At 40.8% G+C, this 20,871-nt stretch overlaps 1 protein-coding gene across 7 annotated transcripts in view; it reads right to left on the bottom strand.

Moving 5' to 3' along the window:
• Positions 1 to 880: 880 nt before the first annotated feature.
• Positions 881 to 20,871, bottom strand: part of suco (SUN domain containing ossification factor) — a 43,259-nt gene continuing 23,268 nt past the window's right edge. The window contains exons 4-25 of one of the 7 annotated variants that reach the window (XM_086283876.1): positions 20,435 to 20,754; positions 19,519 to 19,659; positions 18,983 to 19,166; positions 17,920 to 18,031; positions 17,383 to 17,510; positions 17,065 to 17,132; positions 16,845 to 16,952; positions 15,317 to 15,422; positions 13,910 to 13,930; positions 13,619 to 13,674; positions 12,526 to 12,617; positions 12,194 to 12,259; positions 10,983 to 11,066; positions 8,956 to 9,025; positions 7,448 to 8,839; positions 7,210 to 7,297; positions 6,966 to 7,070; positions 5,842 to 5,996; positions 5,532 to 5,623; positions 5,379 to 5,417; positions 4,702 to 4,757; positions 881 to 4,270 (exon numbers count right to left, since the gene is read on the bottom strand). In XM_086283876.1, coding sequence (XP_086140002.1) covers positions 3,701 to 4,270; positions 4,702 to 4,757; positions 5,379 to 5,417; positions 5,532 to 5,623; positions 5,842 to 5,996; positions 6,966 to 7,070; positions 7,210 to 7,297; positions 7,448 to 8,839; positions 8,956 to 9,025; positions 10,983 to 11,066; positions 12,194 to 12,259; positions 12,526 to 12,617; positions 13,619 to 13,674; positions 13,910 to 13,930; positions 15,317 to 15,422; positions 16,845 to 16,952; positions 17,065 to 17,132; positions 17,383 to 17,510; positions 17,920 to 18,031; positions 18,983 to 19,166; positions 19,519 to 19,659; positions 20,435 to 20,754 — 4,053 coding nt within the window. In that variant the 3' untranslated portion in view covers positions 881 to 3,700. Of the gene's footprint in view, positions 4,271 to 4,701; positions 4,758 to 4,814; positions 5,624 to 5,841; positions 5,997 to 6,965; positions 7,071 to 7,209; positions 7,298 to 7,447; positions 8,840 to 8,955; positions 9,026 to 10,982; positions 11,067 to 12,193; positions 12,260 to 12,525; positions 12,618 to 13,618; positions 13,675 to 13,909; positions 13,931 to 15,316; positions 15,423 to 16,844; positions 16,953 to 17,064; positions 17,133 to 17,382; positions 17,511 to 17,919; positions 18,032 to 18,982; positions 19,167 to 19,518; positions 19,660 to 20,434; positions 20,755 to 20,871 lie in introns of all 7 variants that reach the window. The other 6 variants (XM_086283878.1, XM_086283877.1, XM_086283879.1 and 3 more) reach the window with 6 other exon arrangements.

The raw sequence follows: 20,871 nt of genomic DNA, 5'->3' as shown, positions 1-20,871 counted from the left end.
TCCAGAGGTTGAGAATCCTTTCGGATACAGCATATCCACATTTGATGATATCTACAGCATTTTGATATGACCGAATTCTGTTTCCCTTCCCTTGAGATACTCTGCTAGACTTTTACCACAACCACCTTTAGTTTTTACTTCTTCATGGATCTTCACTGACTTGGACTATGCCATTTCTTTGCCTTGAGACTGTATTGGGTTATTATCCATTAGCACTATAAAGCTCTTTCTGATTGGTTTTGCATCTTTTTGCTGAACGTAAGGAGAGAGTATAGCCCCGTGCTACTTTTGTCAGCAGTCACATCAGTAAACTAATGATCCATTTACTGTGGCAGCTATACACATCCATGACACAGCATTGCCCCCACCATGTTTGACAGATAATGCAGTATCCTTTGTGTCATGTGGCGTTCCTTACCTTCGCCACATTTTGCTCTGTAACCAGTGGTTTACACCTTTTTATAAAACCTTTGTATTTGCATTTATGAAAGCATCTTTTAACTGTAGATTTTGGGGATATGCCATTCTCTCTGAGGGTGTTACTGATTTGGTTAGATATTGTGAAGGGTTTTTCTTGCTGTTGCTAAGCTGGACAGCGTATTCATTCTTTTTAAGAAAGCACCAGATCATTGATGTGGTCGCTCCTGATACTCATTTCATCATAAAAGAACAAAACAACAGGTGTCACATGGCTATTAATTTCTTTTTAAGCCAACTTTCCAATTACTTTTGAGACTCTGAGGATGGGATTCTATGAAGTACGTGTATACCCAAATCTGTATACTGCTATCACTACTTTTCTTTAATAAATGTTTCCTGCCTAGGGACAACAGAAGTGAAATAGCAATTTTGCTAAAATCTGACATGAAACAACTCCAACTGAAAGACAAAAAGAAACAAAAACATTTTATTTAGAAAGAATTCACAGTTTCTAATGGCACTACAGTTTTTTGTAGTAACTCACTCCTGCTCAAAAATACTGTGCAGCTCTTCAGAGTACTCACAGAGACAAAGAGAGGGCGAGAGAGAGGGATAGAGAGAAGGTAGCACTTGACATAAAGGGTAGAAAAACAAAACGGCATAAGGAGTCATACAAAGTGCACACTGAGCATTTAGAATTTCTCTCCAAGTGCTTTCTTGTTGTTTGCTGTGTTATGTGTTTAAATCGATTTAAAGTAGTCTTTTTCATAACACAGACCCACACACACACACACACACACACACAGACCCACACACACACACACACACACACAGACCCACACACACACACACACAGACCCACACACACACACACACACACACACACACACACACACAGACACACACACACGACAAGAAAAAAAAATCTCGCATGCGTACAGGTTTACACACAAACATATTACACATTCAAACAGGGATTTAAAAAAAAAAACAAAAAAAACAAAAACAAAAACCAAACAAACCACCCTCTGGATTTGCTCGGCTCTTGGAATATAAGTAACCACATTAATAGTGTTCTGAATTGGATTAATCTTTACTGCGTTCCCTTTTATTCAGCAACAATTCATTTCTTCCTCACAAACGACCGCTGTCATTCGATGTGGGGCAAACACATGACATCCAAAAAAAAAAAAAAAAAAGACTTAAAAGGAGTGTACGACCACAGTAAGAATGCACAAGAAAAAAAAAAAAAAAAAAAAGCAAAAAAGCTAGACAGAAAAGCAGGCAAGCAGAATGAAAAAGCATTTGAAGCCAATAGGAACATGGTAGAGTGGTTAATCAAAGCAGGCATATTTAAAGTTTTCTTCACAGTCAGACAGAAGTCGTGCACAGGGGGTCAGAGGTGACATTTCTGGATAAAGATATGTAAGGAAAGAAGAGCAGTAGAAGCTGGTCAAAACAGGTAATGACACTCATATGGGATGGTAGCATTAGAAGAAAATTCTGTCAAGACGTCCAACGCCAACCATGCAGAACCTCTATGAAATTGCATAAATAGAAGGGGGAATAAAAAAAAAAAAAACCTCTGTTAAATTTATTCTTTAAAAGCAAACAAAAATAAATCTGCAGCTTCCTGCAGTGTTTTTGCTGAATTGTTATATTGAATATACATTAACAAAACAGCCAGGGTAACATAAAATCAGTTAGCCAATCCAGCAGAGATGCTGAAAAGGCAGACAGAAGACAGCACAGTACTACAGTCATTGTTATAGCCTCTCTCTTTTTTCTTTAATAAAAGCATCTCCAACTTTCCAGCAGCTCTGAAAACACACAGAAGCAGCAGCGTGTTCCCAACATACATGTAGCCTTTAACTGTTATTTTGCTGGATATAAAATGCGATTACTGTCCGATATTTCAGGCTGAGCCAAGTACAATTAGACGACGTTATAAGGTAAGAAAACGAAAGAAAGCAAATGTGTTTGAGCCATCCACCATGACTGTATGTGTCAGTACCACTGAGTAGTAATTCTATGTAACAAACTTGCATTGAGCCACTGTGACGCTGCAAGACTGGGAGACTGGCAAACCAGCGACTAGGTTAGAAAATTCTCTGTTCATTTAAATAAATAAATAGATAAATAAAGCTGATCTGTCAGACCCATCTGCAAGGTCCACGAGAGGGTGTGCGTAAACATTCAGCTCTGTTACCCAAGGTTACCCTACAGTAAACTGTGCCCTTAACAGGAAACACTTTGCCCCATACTGGCTCTGACAGCAACTCAAACAAGCCGAACCAGCAATGCTAAGAGAAACATGGCTCAGTTACAAATGAAAGAACTATAAAAGTAATGAAACAATATATTACAGCTTCTTGCCTCTGAGCTGTTTTATCACAGTTACAAAATCTAATGTGACAGCATTTTTGGGCCCAGCCCAAACTGAGCAGGGTCTACAGGAGCTGGACTGCTGCTACTGTATTTGTTTTATGAAGTTAATTGAGACACTTAAAAAAAAAAGAAAAGAAAAGAAAAGGGCTAATACGCTCATGTAGACTTTTCTTCATTCAGCTCTCGTGGTTGGTTTGGAACAAACTGACAGAGACAGAAGGCGAGAATGAGACGGTTTTACCCACTGGTCCCAAACAAACACCTGCAGTCATTTAGAGACTAAGGCAGGATGGAAAAGGTTAAATGATGGCAATGAAAGACAGGAGGAAATAAGAATAAGAGAAGTCATTTGTCATGCTCCACAGTCCTCTTATAATGACATATTTCATCCCAAAGAGCAGCCTAATACTTTTCAAGGAACACGGAGTTGAGACCAGCACCTCTCCTCACTGTGCTCAGAGTGGGGAAATGAATTCACTGGTGCTCCACTTTCATGGGTAAATGTGCTTATCCAGTAGAAAAATGAAAATAAAATAAAATCTCTCAAACACACTTCAATAGTTTTGACTCTTCTTGGTGTTTCACTTCCTATCACAGTGTCTTTTTGTGCACATCAACAACTGTTTACATTTCATGTTTTTAAGAGTTAGAAGGTCTAGAACAGATATAAAGGCACATAACCGTAAACGGGTCTTTGACAGGAGTGAATAAGAACTGAATGATGTTGAGCTACTGCTGCCATAGCCAATTCAGTTCCACGGTGCGCCTGGGTGCTCATGGGAAATGTGGTTCTTTGGGTTGTGGTAAGACCTCTTCTGTCTGTCATGTCTGCTACCGTGTAGTGTGTGCACAGGTGTGAGCAGATAATCGTGTAAAGGTGACGCGTGAGGATTCAGACATGTCCGGTGACGGCTGTCACCCCGATGGTCCCGACACTCATCTCCTTGTTTCCCTTCATAAGCTGCTGCAGGCTGGGCAGAGAACCAACGCTCCCCACTGGCATGTGCGGGAACTGCAGCTCGGTCTGGCGAGACTTCCGCCGCTTCGTTGAGCGCTTCTCCTGACGGGACTTAGCAACCGGCTGGCTGAGGGGGAAAGAAAGGCCGTGGCCGTTGCACACGCCATCAGCGGGGAAGACGGGAGAAGGAGGGGGGAGCCGGCTGGCGTACGACTCCTCAGAATGGGTGGACGAGCTGCAGCTGCTAGTCTCTGAGGGGAACTCCTTAGAGGCGCGACGGGGCAATAATGGGCCCTCCTGTGGTGTTGAAGGGGGAGGAGGCAAGGGAGGAGGAGGTGGAGGAGGAGGAGGAGGAAGAGGTAGGGGGCGTGTTGAGGATGGTGGCGCAGGGAGACACGGGTGGAAGCTGTTAAACTTGGGATCCCCGTTAGTGAGGAGAGCAGAAGGATCGAATGCCTTCAGAGTCTCAACTTTGTCCAAAGACTTTGCCTTGCAGCGTTTTTTCTGCAAGGTAAACATAAGAGATGGAGAAATTACTTAAGAAAGATCAGCAGAAAACTAAACAACTAATAACGTTAAGTCACAAACAATAGTCGGAGGAAGGTGGGAAAGTTCAAAAGGGAATGATGGAAATGAGGAAAACAAAAACATACTACTCAACCTGCTTATCTAAAAATATTAAAAACTTGAAGCGAATAAAGCTGGCAGTACACACACAGACACACACACACACACACACACACACACACACAGACACACACACACGCTAATGGGTATTTCGCCAATTCTTTCCACTGCTCAGCTGATACCTCATCTCATTTACTCCACAAAATAAAGAATTCCCTTTTCTAAAACAGACGTATTAGAAAGACTCATTGAGACGAGAAAACACAGTACTTGTATACGACGGCCATCACAGCCAACAGACACTGTACCTTTTTCTCTGGAGAAAACCTTAGAGGTTCTACAATGTACAAGTCATCTGGACCTACTGGGGAGGGGAGAAAGGGGCTAGGTTAATGATGGAATGGGATACAGGAATACGTACATGTAATAAGCATGAAGCGACCTTGCAAGTAGTTTTAAAGATGAAAAGGCATAAATCCATATTGTAGTAATAGCTTGTTGTTAAAACAAGATTTGAAATCATAGAAAAGCAGGTGTTGTTTTTATTAAGGAATACTACTTGCAAATGTCTACCATGAGCCAGCAAAGCATTGTGCTCTATTATTACACTCCTTATGCCTGCATGTGGCAAGCTGGCAATGACAGCCTCCCACCCTCAAGGGCAAACTCTCTCTCTCACACACACACGCATGCACGTCATTAGGGGGTAATGAACAGCAGCGGGAGTTTAAGGTTTCAAGAGCTGATACTTTTATTGCTTGCACCAGCCTTTCCTTGTGGGCGTGTGTTGCTTTAGGCAGTGGCAACAAGAGGGATATCAGTCACTAAACCTGGCAAAATGTCTTAAAGCAACAGCAAAGGTACAAAGAGTGAGCGATGGAGAGAATGAAGCAAGGCTAAGTAGTGTTTGGATGGGGAGAGATATGTGGCAATAGACGCAGTGATCAAAAGCAGTTAGCCTGAAAGTGCCCAAAGGCAAGATTACATGATGTTTGCAGCGTGACTGTAGTGTCAGATCTCAATGCTGCTTATGTTTCAGTTGGAAAAACAAAAGGAGGAAACATATGGGTAAAACAAAAGTGTGTTGGAGGAGAGATTTTTGAAAAGTGAATGGGCACGTAGGAAGAAGACCTCTTACCTTCTGTAGAGGACAGGTGAAACGACTTGGAGCGAACAAGTGGGCAGGTCACCCTGCGCTTCAGGCTCATGTCATCGTAAGAGGAGAAGCATCTGATAAGGGAGGGAAAAATGACTGACATTTACAAGATGCTACATTCATTCCTTGATTGTCAATCTTTCTACAGTTAGTAGCAAGACGGGAATGACAGCAACCGACAGACAACAGCTTCAGTATTCAGTCTAATACGAAAACACTGAACAACACTTAACAAATGTCATAGCAAAGCTTCAGAAATAAAATATCCTATTCATGCATGCGGGTGACAAACCTCTTGGGACTGGGGTAGTGGTTGCTCTTGGGAAGAGCAGTAGAGTTGGTGCTGGGGCCGGGGGCCGAGCTGCGGCAGCACTGCAGACACAGCAGGATCCCCAGAAATAGACACAGAACCAGAGAGACCACCAGGTAGCTCTGACGGTCCGATACCTGCAGAGGACGATTTCAGCAGTCAACAGTGAAACAATGCACAACACATCAAACATTCAACAGCTACGTCGACTTATGATACCGTGAGTGGTCCTTTTCCCCAGTTGTGATGTTTTGTACCATGTCCTCCGTGACCTTACTCCAAAAGCACTTTTAGTTTGGCCTAAACACTGTATGCAAAAGGCCCAGTGAATTTATATAATAAAAAAAATAAAAATAAAATAAAAAAAAAGAGAGAGAGAGAGAGAGAGAGAAGGAAAAACCAAGACAAACTACCCACAAATTGTTATTCTAAAAAGGATACACAAACTTTATCCTCTATCCTTTTTAATGTAACTGCATTTAATCATGTGGGCTCAGAAAATGTGCCTTGGTGAAAAGTCAAAGCCAAACATGTTGAAATATTCAAGTCAGAAAAATGTTTTCCACTCAAGTCAAACTCTGCACGTGTTTTGGAAGAAGCAAAAGACTTTAAATAAACAACAAAACAAAAAAAGTTAAAACAATACATGATGGCCATGAATATTAAGGTTTCACACAGACACTATACTTATGTGAAAAAAAAAAAAACTACTTAAATTGTCTGTTTATCTACTTATAAACAAACTTGTAGGTAAAACGAATGTTATATTCCATTATACTTCATTTCACCTCTAGTTACTCTGGCTGGTACCTACTATCTGGCATACTCCATTTCAGATGGATTTCAAGGTCCCGACTACTAAAATCATTACTCCGAACATAAAAATCAAACCTGGACTATATCTGGAACAGCAAGAGATCTGACAACAGATGGTGTTTAAACTACATTATGTTAATGAGCCAGAAGCATCATGATCTATTTTCAACAGGAAGAATAAATCTTTCTCTGAACACAAGCAACAAGGTTTTAAGCCAAACACAAAAAGACAATTCTGTTAAAAACTAAGCAATAGATAGTCTACTCAGCAATCAACGATAGCAATATACCTCTCTCTGCAGCTCGCTGACTGTAGCTGTGAGATTGAGCATCAGTTTAGTGACGTTTTCCAACTGACTCTGCAGGACTTGGATGGACTCTGTCTGCTTCTGGTCCTGAAAATATACAAAAAAAAAGAAAAAAAAAAGAAGATATTAGTCAGCACAGCTGCTCAGGTGTCAGTAGATTGAGTAAATAAGACTCTTAACTGCAAACATATTTTACTGTGATTTAAGATGATTAATGCAATGAGACCTGTTCCTCAGCAATACGGGAGGTGTTTTGCAGCTTGATGATGGTCTTATTGAACGCTTTCTGCATCTCTTCCATCTGTTTACGATATCTGGAAATCACAGATACATATAAATAACTTCTAATAATCTCTCCCAGATTGCAAATATCTGAAACAAATTAGGGCAGTAAAATCTGTACTGAAACTTTGCTTTTTGTTGCAGTTTAGATTTGAAAAGTTCAACATGGCCAGTGGTTTCACCTCTGGCTGAGTTCCTCCAAGTATCTGCTGGACAGACTCATGTTCATCTCCAGAGCTTTGATCCTGTTGTTCAGCCTCATGAACACACTCTCTTTCTGGCTGGATCCGTGGACTGCGCCTCCGTTAACTAACACGCTGTTCCCATTCACTGCTCCACCATTATAATCTCCACCGTTCTGCAGCTCTGCATAGAAGTCTGTAGCCGTCCGCTGAGCGTTGCCATTACCACTAGCATTCAGCAGTTCCTCTTCTACAGTCTCTTCCACCCGATGAGGCTCTCCTGTCTGAGGAAGTGAATCAGCCTGCTCCCCGTGGGTCTGGGAGGCCTGAACATTTTGTCTCTGCGAGTCCCCGCTGTCTACGCCTGACTTAACTGAGTCTGTGTGAATGTCATTTGAAGGCAAAGCTGCTGGCAGCTCAGTGGGAGGGGAGATAAAATCCTCAGGTCTTGAAGCAGTGGGAAGAGGCTGAACAGGCTGATCTTTGACAGGAGGAACCGCGACGACAGGAGAAGCCGTCTCAGAAGATTGAGATAACGGGGGAGTGCTGGCAGAAAGCGTGGGGGTGACGCTGCTGGCGTGCTGCGTCTTTGGGATAGAGACAGCTTGGAGGAGAGGAGTGGGGACAGGATCTAGGGTTGCGTCTTTAACTAAAGGTAACAAGTTCTCCTTTGGGGTTGGGGTAGGCTGTGTTAGGGAGCTGTGGCTGTCTGAGAAACTCTGAGGGGGGATGGTGGAGGTTCTGCTGGGCTCTAGGAGGATGTTGAGCTCGGGAGTGTATGAATCAGGTGTGTCAGTGCTGAGAGGCGTGTCAGTGGTGTACTCCTCACTGAGAGCTTTGCACTCATTTTGCCCCTTCTCAGGCACCTCGAGTTCTGGAGCTTTTTCTGTGAGAGGAAGGGGTTCTTGGATAGGTGTGGGGGCAGGAATAGGAATCAGTGGAGGTGTGTGTGTGAGGACAGGTGTGCTCACAGTAGGGTGAGTCTGTGTTTGAGTGCTAAGCTGCCTCTTCTTAAGGCTGCGCAGTCTCTCCTTGGCCAGCCTGGCAGAGCACCAGCGATGGAGCAGCTCAGGCAGAGTGACCATGCAAGACAGAGAGAGGGAGGAGAAGGAGGTGAAAGGACAGTAAGCCTGGCTCTCCCACTGGTTCCTGTCTGCCTCCTTCCTCATCTCCTCCTCGCTCTTTTCCCCTTCTTCATCATCCTCTCCCTCCTCCTCCAATAGAGTAACAGTTGACAGTCTGATCTCCTCATCCTCTTCCTCCTCCTCTACTAGAGTGACAATCTGATCCACATCCTTATGTGGATCAGATGATGAGTGGGAAGATGTGGAGGAGTCACTAGAGACAGAGACCTCTTCTGTTGTAGGTTGTTCTGGCTTTGAAGGTTGCAGTCTGAAGAAAAGAAAAAACAAAAAACATGCTTTCTGTGGGATTTGGAGTTGAAAAGCTCATCACGTGGAACTGAATTCAATTTAAATGAATAAAGGTATATCTCTGATGGCTCTTACACTGTGTGTAGGGCCTCAGTTGGTTTAGCTGACTCTGTGCTCTCCTTTTCACCCCCCTCTGTTGCGTTACCTGGGGGTTGGAGAAACACACAATAATTAACAAACACAGCACAGCAATAACACTTGGCTACTGTTTTTAAGATTGCGTAGAACCCTCTAACTTGGCAGTGGCTCGTTTCTTTCCACCCTCTTGTAGGAGGGACAGTGTAGGTGCACAGTCCCTCCAGGCTGGAATGCCCATGTTTAGGCAAAGGGAGAAATGCTGTGAACCAGTCTGTTCCAGTTTGAACTGATTGTGTCTCTCCCAAATTCTGCCTCACTCAGTGGGTGTAAATGGGAATAAAAACAGCCACTGTAGAGAGCAAGCAGTAAAAAGACACTATAGAGTTGTGCTAATAATTGAAAGGATGAATTTGTGGGGTTTTTAATGTATTTTTTTTTTTTTATCAGTTGTCATAACCAACAGGTCTAAATACAATGAATTTTTAAAAGCATAAAGAAACATAAGAGCCAAATCTGTTAATAGATTCCTCCCCTCTTTAAGTCAACCACACTAGAGAAAAGTTGTCTAAGGAGTCATTTTGATAGCGCTCTGTGTGGTAGACAGAACTAGAAGAAAGCTCAGCGTCATAGGCCTAACTGTCTTAATTTAGCTGAGCTCCTTGCCAAGAAGAACTGAAACAAAGATAGCCAAAGTTCTGCTGAAATACCGCTAGGGACCTCCTGCTAAGAGCCAAGTAAACATCTGGCTCTCTTAGCACATATACACATGAACATTCAGTCTATGCATATGTTTGCACTTTAGCCAAGGAAATAAAGTGACCCAGTTTTTGAAGCAGTTAATCTAAACAAGATGTGGAAAGACAGGCTGGCTGGAGAACGCGAGGAAAAAGGCAGTCACACAGTAAGAGCAGAGTACAGGAGTGAAAACACAGCATTACAGTTTGCTTTATAAGTGTTAAATACATTTGAATTTGTTTTTAAAGGGATTTCATAAGATAACGCTATACGGTCTATAGAAGAAGCACAACTACAATTTGCTTTCACATTAAGGAAGTTTTCATCTAAACCTCAGGAAGGTGTGAAACCTATTATGTAATCTGGACGTTTGTTAACCGGAATTTCCAATTAGCTTTTCACACGTGCACGCACCTTCACAAAACAAAACCTGTTGGATGGATGATTCATGCTCAACAATCTCGGTAAAAGTCTTTTATAGTGCTGACTCGGAAATCCCTGCTCCATAACACTTCATACAGATAGACCAGTCATATTACCTCGAGCTAAAGTGTGGGAGCAACATGCAACAGAATTCAAGTCAAGGTCTTTTCTAACAAAGGGGAATATGTGAAGAGGCTGAGCCATCAATGTCAGATTGCTGATTAAATCTGACCTGCAGAGGTGGACCAAGTATCTCTTAGTATAGTTACACAAGTAGTTTGCGAAACACGAGTACTAGACCATTTTTACATGTACATTACACACATAAAAAATGTGCCCCTAATCAGCATGTGTAACGTTCTCCTGGCAATCTGTAGTTTAAATCTGTAATTTACTTTAACTTTTAAAGAGACAGTAACAGATCACCTAAATGTGATGTCTATAAAACAGGAAACTTGAGTTTATCAGCTCTTTATTGGCAGTTGAATGGGAAGCCAAACAAATTTTAGCTTATGTTACACATGTGCATGGATGTGTTTATACTTTGCCTTACACTTATGCTTAGAGCAGTGCAAATATAAGTTACTTCAGCGCCCATTTGGGCTAACCCCAAAATCAGTATGAATGGATTTATTTTGAGGTTATTTTTTTAAGAAAATTAAAAATGAAGCAATATAAATAAGTCTAAGATACTCTGATGAATGTAAGATGGCTGAAAATGTTGACTTGTGTATGGTGTACTGTTCAAGTGTTGCATGTGAAAATGTGATGGTAGAAAAATACCCCCCCCCCCCAAAAAAAAAAAAAACCCAGAAAAGTAAACTTTAAAAAAAAGGTCTAAAAAGTGGCCTCTGAGAAATCAGTACCTCCCGTTTCTGCTCCAGTCTCCAGCTCTGGCTTTCCTCCCAGCACATTAGCAGCAATGTTGTTTACCATGTTTAGGATGGCATCTAAAAACAAAAACAAAGAAGAAGAACATCCACGCAATGCATTTATTTTCCATGACATGAGATTTCTGACTGACAGCAGCTTCAGGCCAAACACATCAAAGCCAAACCACATATTGTGCCATATGTTTTTGCTTTATTTTCTTAACCATTCTCTCTGATGACTGTATTCTCCTTCTATATTATGTCCCCTGGATTTACTGTCATGAGTTTTATTTTAAGCCTTTCCTCCAGGGTCCATCCACTCTGAAGCCCTTTTATGGTTTATGGTTAGAGCTCTGAGACTTGTGTGCACGGTACATTTTCAGGGGTGCACCGTTCCCCTCCTTCGCTAACTCAGGAGACAGAAGGGCACCAGTGTATTTGTGCATGTGTGTGTGGTTTCCGGAAAAAATAAATAAATAAATAAAGCCAAGCAGCAAAATTTATGCAACTCAAAAAGCCCACAGTGTGTACGCAGGATACCAAGTGGGTTAAAATACTTCAAGTTGAACAGTATGTGAATGAGTTCATACCCAACAGGCCATAAAGTTGGCTGCTGTACCAACAACTGTATGAGGTCTGAGATAATTGAAAAAACTGTGTGCACTATGACTGGATACAACAGTATTAAAGCCAAACTTGCACAAATCATAAAATAGTTCTTCTTTAACATAGGATGGAAACACCAGATTACTGTAGCTGCAGTTTGATGACATGTAACGAAACATTTTCATTAACATTTTTCATGACAGTTGACACATTTTCTTATTCCTTTTTTAAATTCGATCAGGTAGGGCTGTCCGCTTTTGTGCTGAAGCCATCTGACCAACAGCAAAAGCTCGGCCCAAACTGGGTTACGTTACAGGAATATAAGATACAGAGCACAGCAGCAAATATTAAAAAAAAGAATCAGGGTGCAACAATGGTGCCAAGTCCAGACCTCAATCTGACTGAAATGGTGTGAAGGGACCTCATGAGGGCTGCGCCAACATGAAGAATTCCCCCTTAAAGATGTGAGACACTGATCTTCAAGTTATTGCCACTAAAAGTGGTTCAAACAAGCTAGTGAACCAGCTCAACTGCATAAAGTTCTGTGAAAATCTATTTTTCACGACTGCATTTATAAGAACGTGTGTATGTGTACATACTGGTTGCTGAACCAAGCAGGTTTTTGGAGGCCTTGTCTTCTGTTGGTTGGTAGCCAGGAGGATAGTCTGAAGAGAAACACGTGGTAGCAGTTAAAATAAAATCATATTAATTGGAAAACAAAGGCAAGAAATCGAAGTAATGTATTTGGTAACTACTTTGAAGAATAATGTATTTTGGCTTTTTGAGCCTGGTATAACCTATAGATTTGTGGCACTGGTTTGCACAATGATGAAAGTACAGTATGAATTCATTTAATGTTAACACATCCATTTCTGGTCTTTTACATACAAATTTGAAATTTGTACATTTGAAATCGACGTCAACATCTTACCATAGTCCTCATCCAAATACTCAAGTCTCTCTGAGGGGTACTGAGAATCTGCTATCTCCTCATACTCCTCCACCATGCTGGTACCAAACACCCTACACAACACAAAAAAAAACAAAACAATACGTTACACAAACAGACCTACAGAAAAGGTCAAGAGTTGAAATTACCACACAGCGGAGGCAGTGGAATTTTTTGATGCAGCTCTAAGAAAACAATGCCAGTTGAGCACATTTTGAGATAAAAGATAAAAACTCACGGAAACTGAACAATGTGTTGGATATGGACGCACAAGTGATGACTGTATATAAGAAGTACCATCTGAGGGAAATTAACTTCAAAAAAAACACCAAAACAATCTTTTTTTTTTGTTTCTTTTTTTTTTTTTAATTCCTTTTTTTCCCTTATTGTGATTGTGCAGTTAAAGTCTTTAAAGTGGACATTCTTAAGGAACCCTCATCATCAGACTCACTGTGCAAGAAAAGGCATTTTAGCTGTGTTACAACATTCAGAATTTAATCTAAAACAACAACAACAACTATTAAGGTGGTGCCTAATAAGTAAACAACAAAATCTAATCATAACAGACCTTTCATGATATAGCGGCGCTCCTGTAATTACAGCTGCCTGGATAACAATTTGCATTGATGTAATAAAATCAAAGTGTTTGTTTGTCAACACTGCTTATGATAAAGGCGGTTGTGTTTTAAAAGACAGATTCCAGAAACTTTCAAGATCTAATTAAGTAAACTGGAACAAGACAAGACGATAAGACTGTTCTTCTTCTTCTTCAAAAAAAAGGAATGGCATAACTGTTAGAAAATATTAACTTTTATTTGGTTTTATTAAATAGTGCTTCTTACAATTTGCATAATTTACCCAATCGCACAAGCACTTTTTCCTATGCTTTTTCTATATAAACGCATTGTAAAACAGTTGTGGTTAGCATCCTGCCCAAGGATAGCTGCCATGCAGAGCCAGGAAGCAGCTAGGGATCGAACCACCAACCTCCCAATTAGTAGATGAGCTACAGCCACCCATGGGTTGATAAGATTAGAGAAAGGTCTAGAAAGATAAAGGAAATTCTTTAACTTACCTGATAAGACTGAGGGGACAGAAGTGTTCAGATCCGAAATGAGAGAGAAGTTCAACCTGCAGGTACAATAGTTAAGCTATTAAACAGTATAAAAATATGCACAACTCCATGAACCCACAACCCACCAAATTAGTAGAACTGCCAAGCTTTGACAGTTTGTGCATGTTTTACTTGTTTATTATCCACATGCATTAAAGATGAAACTCTACTCGCCCATTTGAGTATACAAAAAATAAAAGTGTTCTTATTTCAGCCCATTATAACCTCTGACAGAAAGAGAAGAGTGCTAACCTTTATGTACTTGATGAACATCTGATGCGAGAAGAAGACAAAGAGAAGGAGAGAGAAATAAAACAAGAAAAAGAAATCAGTAAGAGCTGATTCAAGCTACAAGGAAGTCAAGAATCTGTGTACGGTTCAGCTCTCTTCTACGACAAACACACAGCTGATATATGCAAGATCACCATTCTGCAACAGAACACAGGCAAGACACTAAACAGATGTTTCTAATAAGCTGCAAGAAAGACACAAGCAAGACTGAGGGAAAGACAGACAGACTTACAGGCTCACTACTCATTAAAAAAAGAAGAAAAAAAAGAAAGAATAAGATGCTCAGGAAGTAGAAACTAAAAATAGATGAAGCTGAAATCTAAAAAAAAAACAAAAAAAAAAAACAAGTTTATGTAATAGAAACAAAACTGGTTCAGAATAGATGTGAATCAACAGTAAGCTCCTACACAAAACACCCACGAGTTACATAAAAAAGGATAATTATCCAAGTATTAATCACCTGCTTAACAAGTCTACACTGAATATTTATTGGCAAAAGTGATTGTAAGGAAAGAGACCGTTTAGAAGAGCACCGATTTAGATCACACTTTCAAACCCATTTTTATAGATAATAATGGGCTGTTGTGTGAAAGCTCACAGACATAACTACATAGCCAACCTTTAACACACTTAATCAGAAAGAAGCAGATTTCATAAATACAATGGACAACAAATTTCCTTAGGAGGCTATGTGTATGACAAAAAAGAAAAAAATGATAATAAAGTGATATCCATCGATGAACACCTTGCTTTGTTTGTTACGCTGCAATTTAAGCAGAAATGAGGCACATCTGGTTTGACTTACGGATGGAGACAGAATCCCAGATATGGGAGCATTTAGGAATCTGAACCATGAGCGTAGGGACAAAAATTTTTTTAATGCTTCTTGTCTGTTTAGTTTTCCTTAACATTCAGTGGCAAACCTAATGTTTAACCATCTGAAATTTAAATTCATTTTAGTGGAAACTACTGTAAGCGCCCTGAAAAAGGATCACGGCTTAATATAAACTCTAGCGTGATGTAAGTACAATCCACACAGTCCAAGACGGCCAGTCGTGACGCTCACATGTTAAATACAATCAAAACAGTCGTCGAGTTCCTCTACTATGCAATTCTCACATGTAAACAGTTACGCCCTCACAGTCACCATAATTTAGCTATTCAAAAGATGACTGCCCTGATGTCATCAGTAACTTTCTATTAAGTCACAAGACACTCCCTGGACCTACACCTTTAACTTCTGTATATAACCATGTCAGTATGTGTGTATATCCATGTCTAAGATTTCTAATATACCACTGAAAATGGGGACATTTTATGTATACTTTATGATATGTTATTATTCTATCTGCAAGTAAACAGGAGTACCTTCACATATTTAGCATAAAGCTGTTCATCTAGTGGGAAGCTCTGGACTATCCGTTCATCGCGAGCATGGAAAGTTCCCAGCTTTACCCACTTGTTGGTAGGATATCTGCAACAGAGAGAGGGGAAACGTACGATGTGAATGTGAGGAAGATCGATTTTGTAACATGTCATCTGGCATGACCTCACAGGGTGGATACAAATGTCATTATATTCATGCCATGTCTAAGAGTGGCAATTATCGGCATTATGGAGCAAGACAGCGCTAGATATAAATCTTTAACAAAGACAACACAAGCCCTGACTGCACTAAATTTAGAGGTGATAATACTAGGGGACAAAAATGAATGCAAAACTGGTTAAGAAACTGCTTTAATTATAGAGTACTGGCTTTCCCCTCATCTCTAAATGGGTTATGGTGGATAGCTGTCAGTTTCTTGCTAATATTGTAGGACCTTTACCTTACAATATAAAGAGCTGTAAGGCAACTGTTGTATTTATATATACCACCAGTTCACAACTGACTTCTTCTAGGAGGAACTGAATATGATCCAGCCAGTGATGATAGAAAGAAAAGTACTTGATTAAAAAAAAAAAACAACTAACAAACAAAAAACATTTAATATTAATTTATTATGAGCAAAAAATAACAAAAAAAAATTATGCAAAACTATTGTGAAACTTTATTTAGCCCCAGTGCAAGTTTGGAAATGGGAAACATGAAAGGTCTCTATATGCTTAAGTTGGTAACCACTATGTATGTCCTTAGCTAAAAATAAATAAATAATAAAAATTTGGTTTTTAATATTTTTTAGTGACACATTGAGCTTTCCTCTTCCTTCGCTCATCTACTGACTTTTAATTTCATGTGGAAATGAACTGAAAATATACTACTTTCTATACAACACTAGAAATGTAGATGCAAGGCCTATGCAAATCATTTGAGCAGGTTAGTGCAGCTACGCAGCTTGTGAGATGCGTGTTTGTGGGACGGCTTGAGCCTTGCTGCAGCGGTACATAATTTCGTTTTTGGCATGGTGCCTGTTTGTTTCAGTTTTTTCCCCCTACACCTGAGGCGCATGGCTGTCAGCAAAACTGACAGTAAAAAGATCTGTTGACAGTCATACTGACGTAGCAATAAGCAACATTACATAACTGAGTTTGTGGTATTAAAGGGGGGGCTTTAAATGAATGTTAGTCCTAACAGAATCCCAGTGTGGACAAAAGTATTATGTCAGTAATTTAAAAGAACATATGAAGCTTTGTGGTTACTATTTTTCACTGCTTGTCAATGCAAATACTACAAATATCATGGTTAAGATAACGAAATGAGATAAAAAAAAAAAATTTTAAAAATCGATGCATGAACATGCCGTTATGAACAGGGGAAGTAAATGGTGTGGCATGGGGCTTACAGAGCTTTGTCTGCTATAACTGTCTGACAGCATGCTGAGTGTAGTTTTTCAATTGCACACTAGCTTAAAAGGACAAAAAAAACAAACAAACAAAAAAAAAAAAAACAAGTGAATACCTGTCACTGATGGAAACTAGAAAGTCTTTGGGTGTAGATGAGAAAAGCTCAAAGTTTGCAATGTCCAACTGCTTCACTTGAATAGGCTCACAGAGTTCTATCACAAACCTGTAGAGAAGCAAAAAAACAAACAAACAAACAAAAAAAATAATAATTATTATAAAACTTTTAAAGCTAAAAATTGGGCTCAGTTAAACCCCACCATTATTGTGGGACCCACCAAATTTTGTTGCTGCATGGATTCAGCATGTATAAGTCCATATTCTCCATGAGAATAGCAGACGTGCTCTGAAAGAAGAAAAAAAGTTGAATTAAAATCCTACCATCACCCCAACATTGTTAATCTTGCTTGTTTCCTTATACAATTGCAGTCAAAATGTGACAAAAATTGTTTCATGCGTGCTTAGATGTCTGGTCTCAGCTTAAATGCTAAGCGAACAAGTATAAAGTCATTTGACACATCTGTTGACACATAATGACAGCATTACGTGAGGATTCGCGTTTGTGTGTAGGCGGCAGAGCGTGATGTGCGACTAACCTTGGCCTCACTGTTGGCAGAGAGTATCTTGGCTCCACACTCTACAGAAGCGTAGTTATTCTTGAAGTTTTTCTGGACCTTCTTTGTTGGATGGGGGCTGCTGCTGGTTGAGGTATGGAGAGACTGACCTGGACAGAGAAAGCACTACATTAGGTCTTTTCGAGAGCCTTGAAAATGAGTGGTGCCAAACCGCAAAGAATAGACATATTGCACAACATGCATAAACACATGCTCCACTGACTGCTGCACACAGTGTGCATAGCGTAAAAAGGAAGGGAAAAAAAGAAGGAAGCTATACAGGAACAGAACATAAGGAAGGATGCAACCGAGAAAAGACGCAGCATACAAACGGGTAGTAAGTAGTCTTCTTTACAGAAGCAATGGCATAAACATGTTGTGTCACAGTCAGATTAACATCAGCAAGCTATTTTTGAGGTGCCTGAACCCAACCTTAAACAAGAATTTAGTTGTTCATGTGACGTGTCTCTAGTCATCCCTGTACGAGCTGTCTCGTGTCTGTACAATAAATCCACATACTTTTCTCCTTTTCCACCTCCATGACTTGCTTCTTCCATTCATCAAAGGTAGGGATGTCCTCTTTGCTGGGCACAGAGGGATCAGTCTCCCTGGGAGCGTTTGTTTCCCCTGTCTGAAACATACACACATATCCAGAATGTAAATATCAGACACCAAAAAATATGCAAAAATATTTACATGGTGGAAGAAGTGAACCTTGAATTTCTGTTAACAAGGTTAGTTGGCATCAGTGACTCACTAAGCAAGTACCTTATTATAAAAGCATAGCATGTGGTAGAACAACTAAAAGATGCCCATCCTCTATTCGTGGTAGTAAAGCTAGCCCGTGGTGACTGAAGCACTGAGATGCACTGAGCTGTGATTAATATTTTGATGGATTATGTAAGTGCCCCTTTGAGCCTCACAAGACAGCCTGATTCTGAAAATCCACAACTCAGACAGCCTCTTATGTAAAACACCCTAACAGCCCAACAAGAGTCATTGCCAGCCACATACAGATTAGTCATCAGATCTCAGCTCCAAATCAGCAAAATGAGGTACAAATACACTATGAACACAAGCCCTCCCGTCCTCCGAAACTAAATACTTTCCCCAGATACAATCGTCCTTCAACCATGAAAAAGCAACTGACAGCAGGCTGACTCAACATTTTCAAACTGAAACATTCAAATGTTGCCCTTTGCTAGAACAGATGTGCATGCTGAATATTTATAATGTTCATGGCCACCTAGACGGCAGGTTTCGGAAAGTTTTGCAGTCTGTGCGGACAGGTGGACTTACTCAGCCTCAGGCCACCGATCTTATTATATCCAAGCTCAGTGCTCATGTCGTTGCAGTTGTTCCAAAATAAACTTCTCCCTCAGATCATATTTCAGGAACATCTCACCTGAAATAAGGACGTTGACTGTACCTTGGTCTAAGTTTTTTCTCCCACCACGTGTCCAACTGTCAAATTTTCCATCATGATACCAGCAGTTTTGTAATGCCTCAAGCCATATGCTACATGCGATTTGCTTCTTTCACAACAGAAATAACAATTCCCAAACACCACAAAGCCTCTAACCTGCTGTTTTTTGTGTTGGTGGTGTGAGGTGTTGCCCACTTGTTCCAAAACAGACAGCCCATCTTCGAGCACCTCACGCTCTTGTTCCTGGTCCACTAGGCCTGGAGTCGACTGAATTTCTGTTTCAGGACCAGAGCTGTGCCTCTGATCTGTCTGCTGGTCCTCTGTGACAGCCTCATCCATGCTACATCACAGAGAGGGGACCAATGTGGAGTAGAGGGAACAGAAAGAAATGGACAGGGGAAGAATAAAGGAACAGAAGGGCATGGAATAAATATAAGTTTAAGGCTATGTCAAATATGTGAGTTAAAAAAAATAATAACAAAATTGAATTTGACGTTTTTTGTTTTTTTTTTTAAATCCTTGGTTGGAGCAGGCAAAACAAAGAAGGGAAATTTTAAAAGAAAAAAAAAAAAAGCAACATTAAGTAGAGAGCAAGGCCAGCGGTTGACGGTTGGGCACAGCAGAGAGGTGTAGCTTGTACCTTCATTATCAGTCTCTGTGCTTTGATTGGCTTCTGGTGGTTAGAAACTCACCTGAGGAGAGGGCTGCCAAAAGGGGAGCTTTCACAGGTTGCCAGTTCGGGGGGAATGACCCCGCACTGTGAATCAGAGTGCTCAGCAAAGACAAAGCTGTCTACTGGGAATTCATCTCCTGCACTGGCAACCCGCACTGCACTGAGGGAAAGAAAGGACATGGCGTTTACCACACCTCCTTACACTGGGGAAGGTAGACAGGAGGGTAGGGTGGAGGGTAGGGTGGGGGAGAGGGCGGGATGGGGACAATGGGGAGGAGATAAATGACACAGAGGCATGAGAGCGGGAGGGAGAGAAAAGGAAGAGGGGGGCAGAGTGGTTGGCTGCTGCTGGTGGCTAGCTGATTAGGACTTGAAATGCTGATTGAAATGCCCCAGCTCTGAATACAGAAGATACCATGGGAAGGACATGTTGTTGTTGTAGGAGATATTTAGACTAATCTGGGTCAAAGTTCCAGGTCCATAGGGATGATTCTCTTTATTTTTTTTAAACTTCCATTACAAAAACCATTAGAAAATAAATAAACAGTCCCTTGCTCCAGCACAATGCTCCATGAAAAATAACTGAAACATCCATGGGGTCAGATCTTCTTTAGACTCATCTTCTAGTGTGTGATGAGTCACTTTGCGTAAATAATTGTGAAGAAAAAGCAACTGAGGGAAACATAAGTCAAACAAAAATACCAAAACACATTTGCAATGTCTGACATGACAATAGTGGCACTGAAACGGATTACGTTAGACCTGGACTGTCGTGAAATTGGCTTTAACCTTAAGAAGAACAACATGTTCTATGTTTGTTTTTTTTAGCGATGTAGGGTTAGAAATTCAGTTCTCCAATTTCAGTTTTGTGGTTATAGCCAACTTCTCTTGAAAGACACCAGATCATTGGCTTGATGAAGTGAATCTGAGCTTACCCTGTGTGGGTCAGCCCAGCACTCTGTGAGGTAGGTTTGTTTTCAGCTTCATCGGGGGATGTGTCTGGGTTTGAGTCTAGATTGGGAATTGGTTCACTTGAAGTCTCTGCTGGGGTATCTGTGGTCACTTGGCCCTGTGCTGGAACTGGTTCTGGAGTGGCGAGCACTGGGGCATCATGGTCGTGGTCCTGTGTGTGAATCTGCAGGCCCAAGTCAGCCTGGGGATCTGGGGTAGGTTCTGGCTCAGGGGCAACAGGTACAGTATCCGACTCTGGGTCTAGCTTTGTCTCTTCCTCTCCAGCTTCTTGTGGCTTCACAGTCTGGTAACAGAAGAAAAAGTACATTTCTGATTAGGGCTGTTCGACATAACGACATATATCGGATGACGATATAAAAACATCTACAGTTTCATTTTACGCTATCGTTTGTTTCGTGGT

Source organism: Aulonocara sp. 'chitande type north' Nkhata Bay, linkage group LG23 (assembly GCF_057382095.1).
Source record: "Aulonocara sp. 'chitande type north' Nkhata Bay isolate Kocher_YH1m ecotype deep benthic linkage group LG23, A_spYH_male_GT1.1, whole genome shotgun sequence".
NCBI lineage: Eukaryota > Metazoa > Chordata > Actinopteri > Cichliformes > Cichlidae > Aulonocara > Aulonocara sp. 'chitande type north' Nkhata Bay.
The sequence above is the reverse complement of the archived record's forward strand: the minus strand, read 5'-3'. Positions and strand labels throughout refer to the sequence as shown.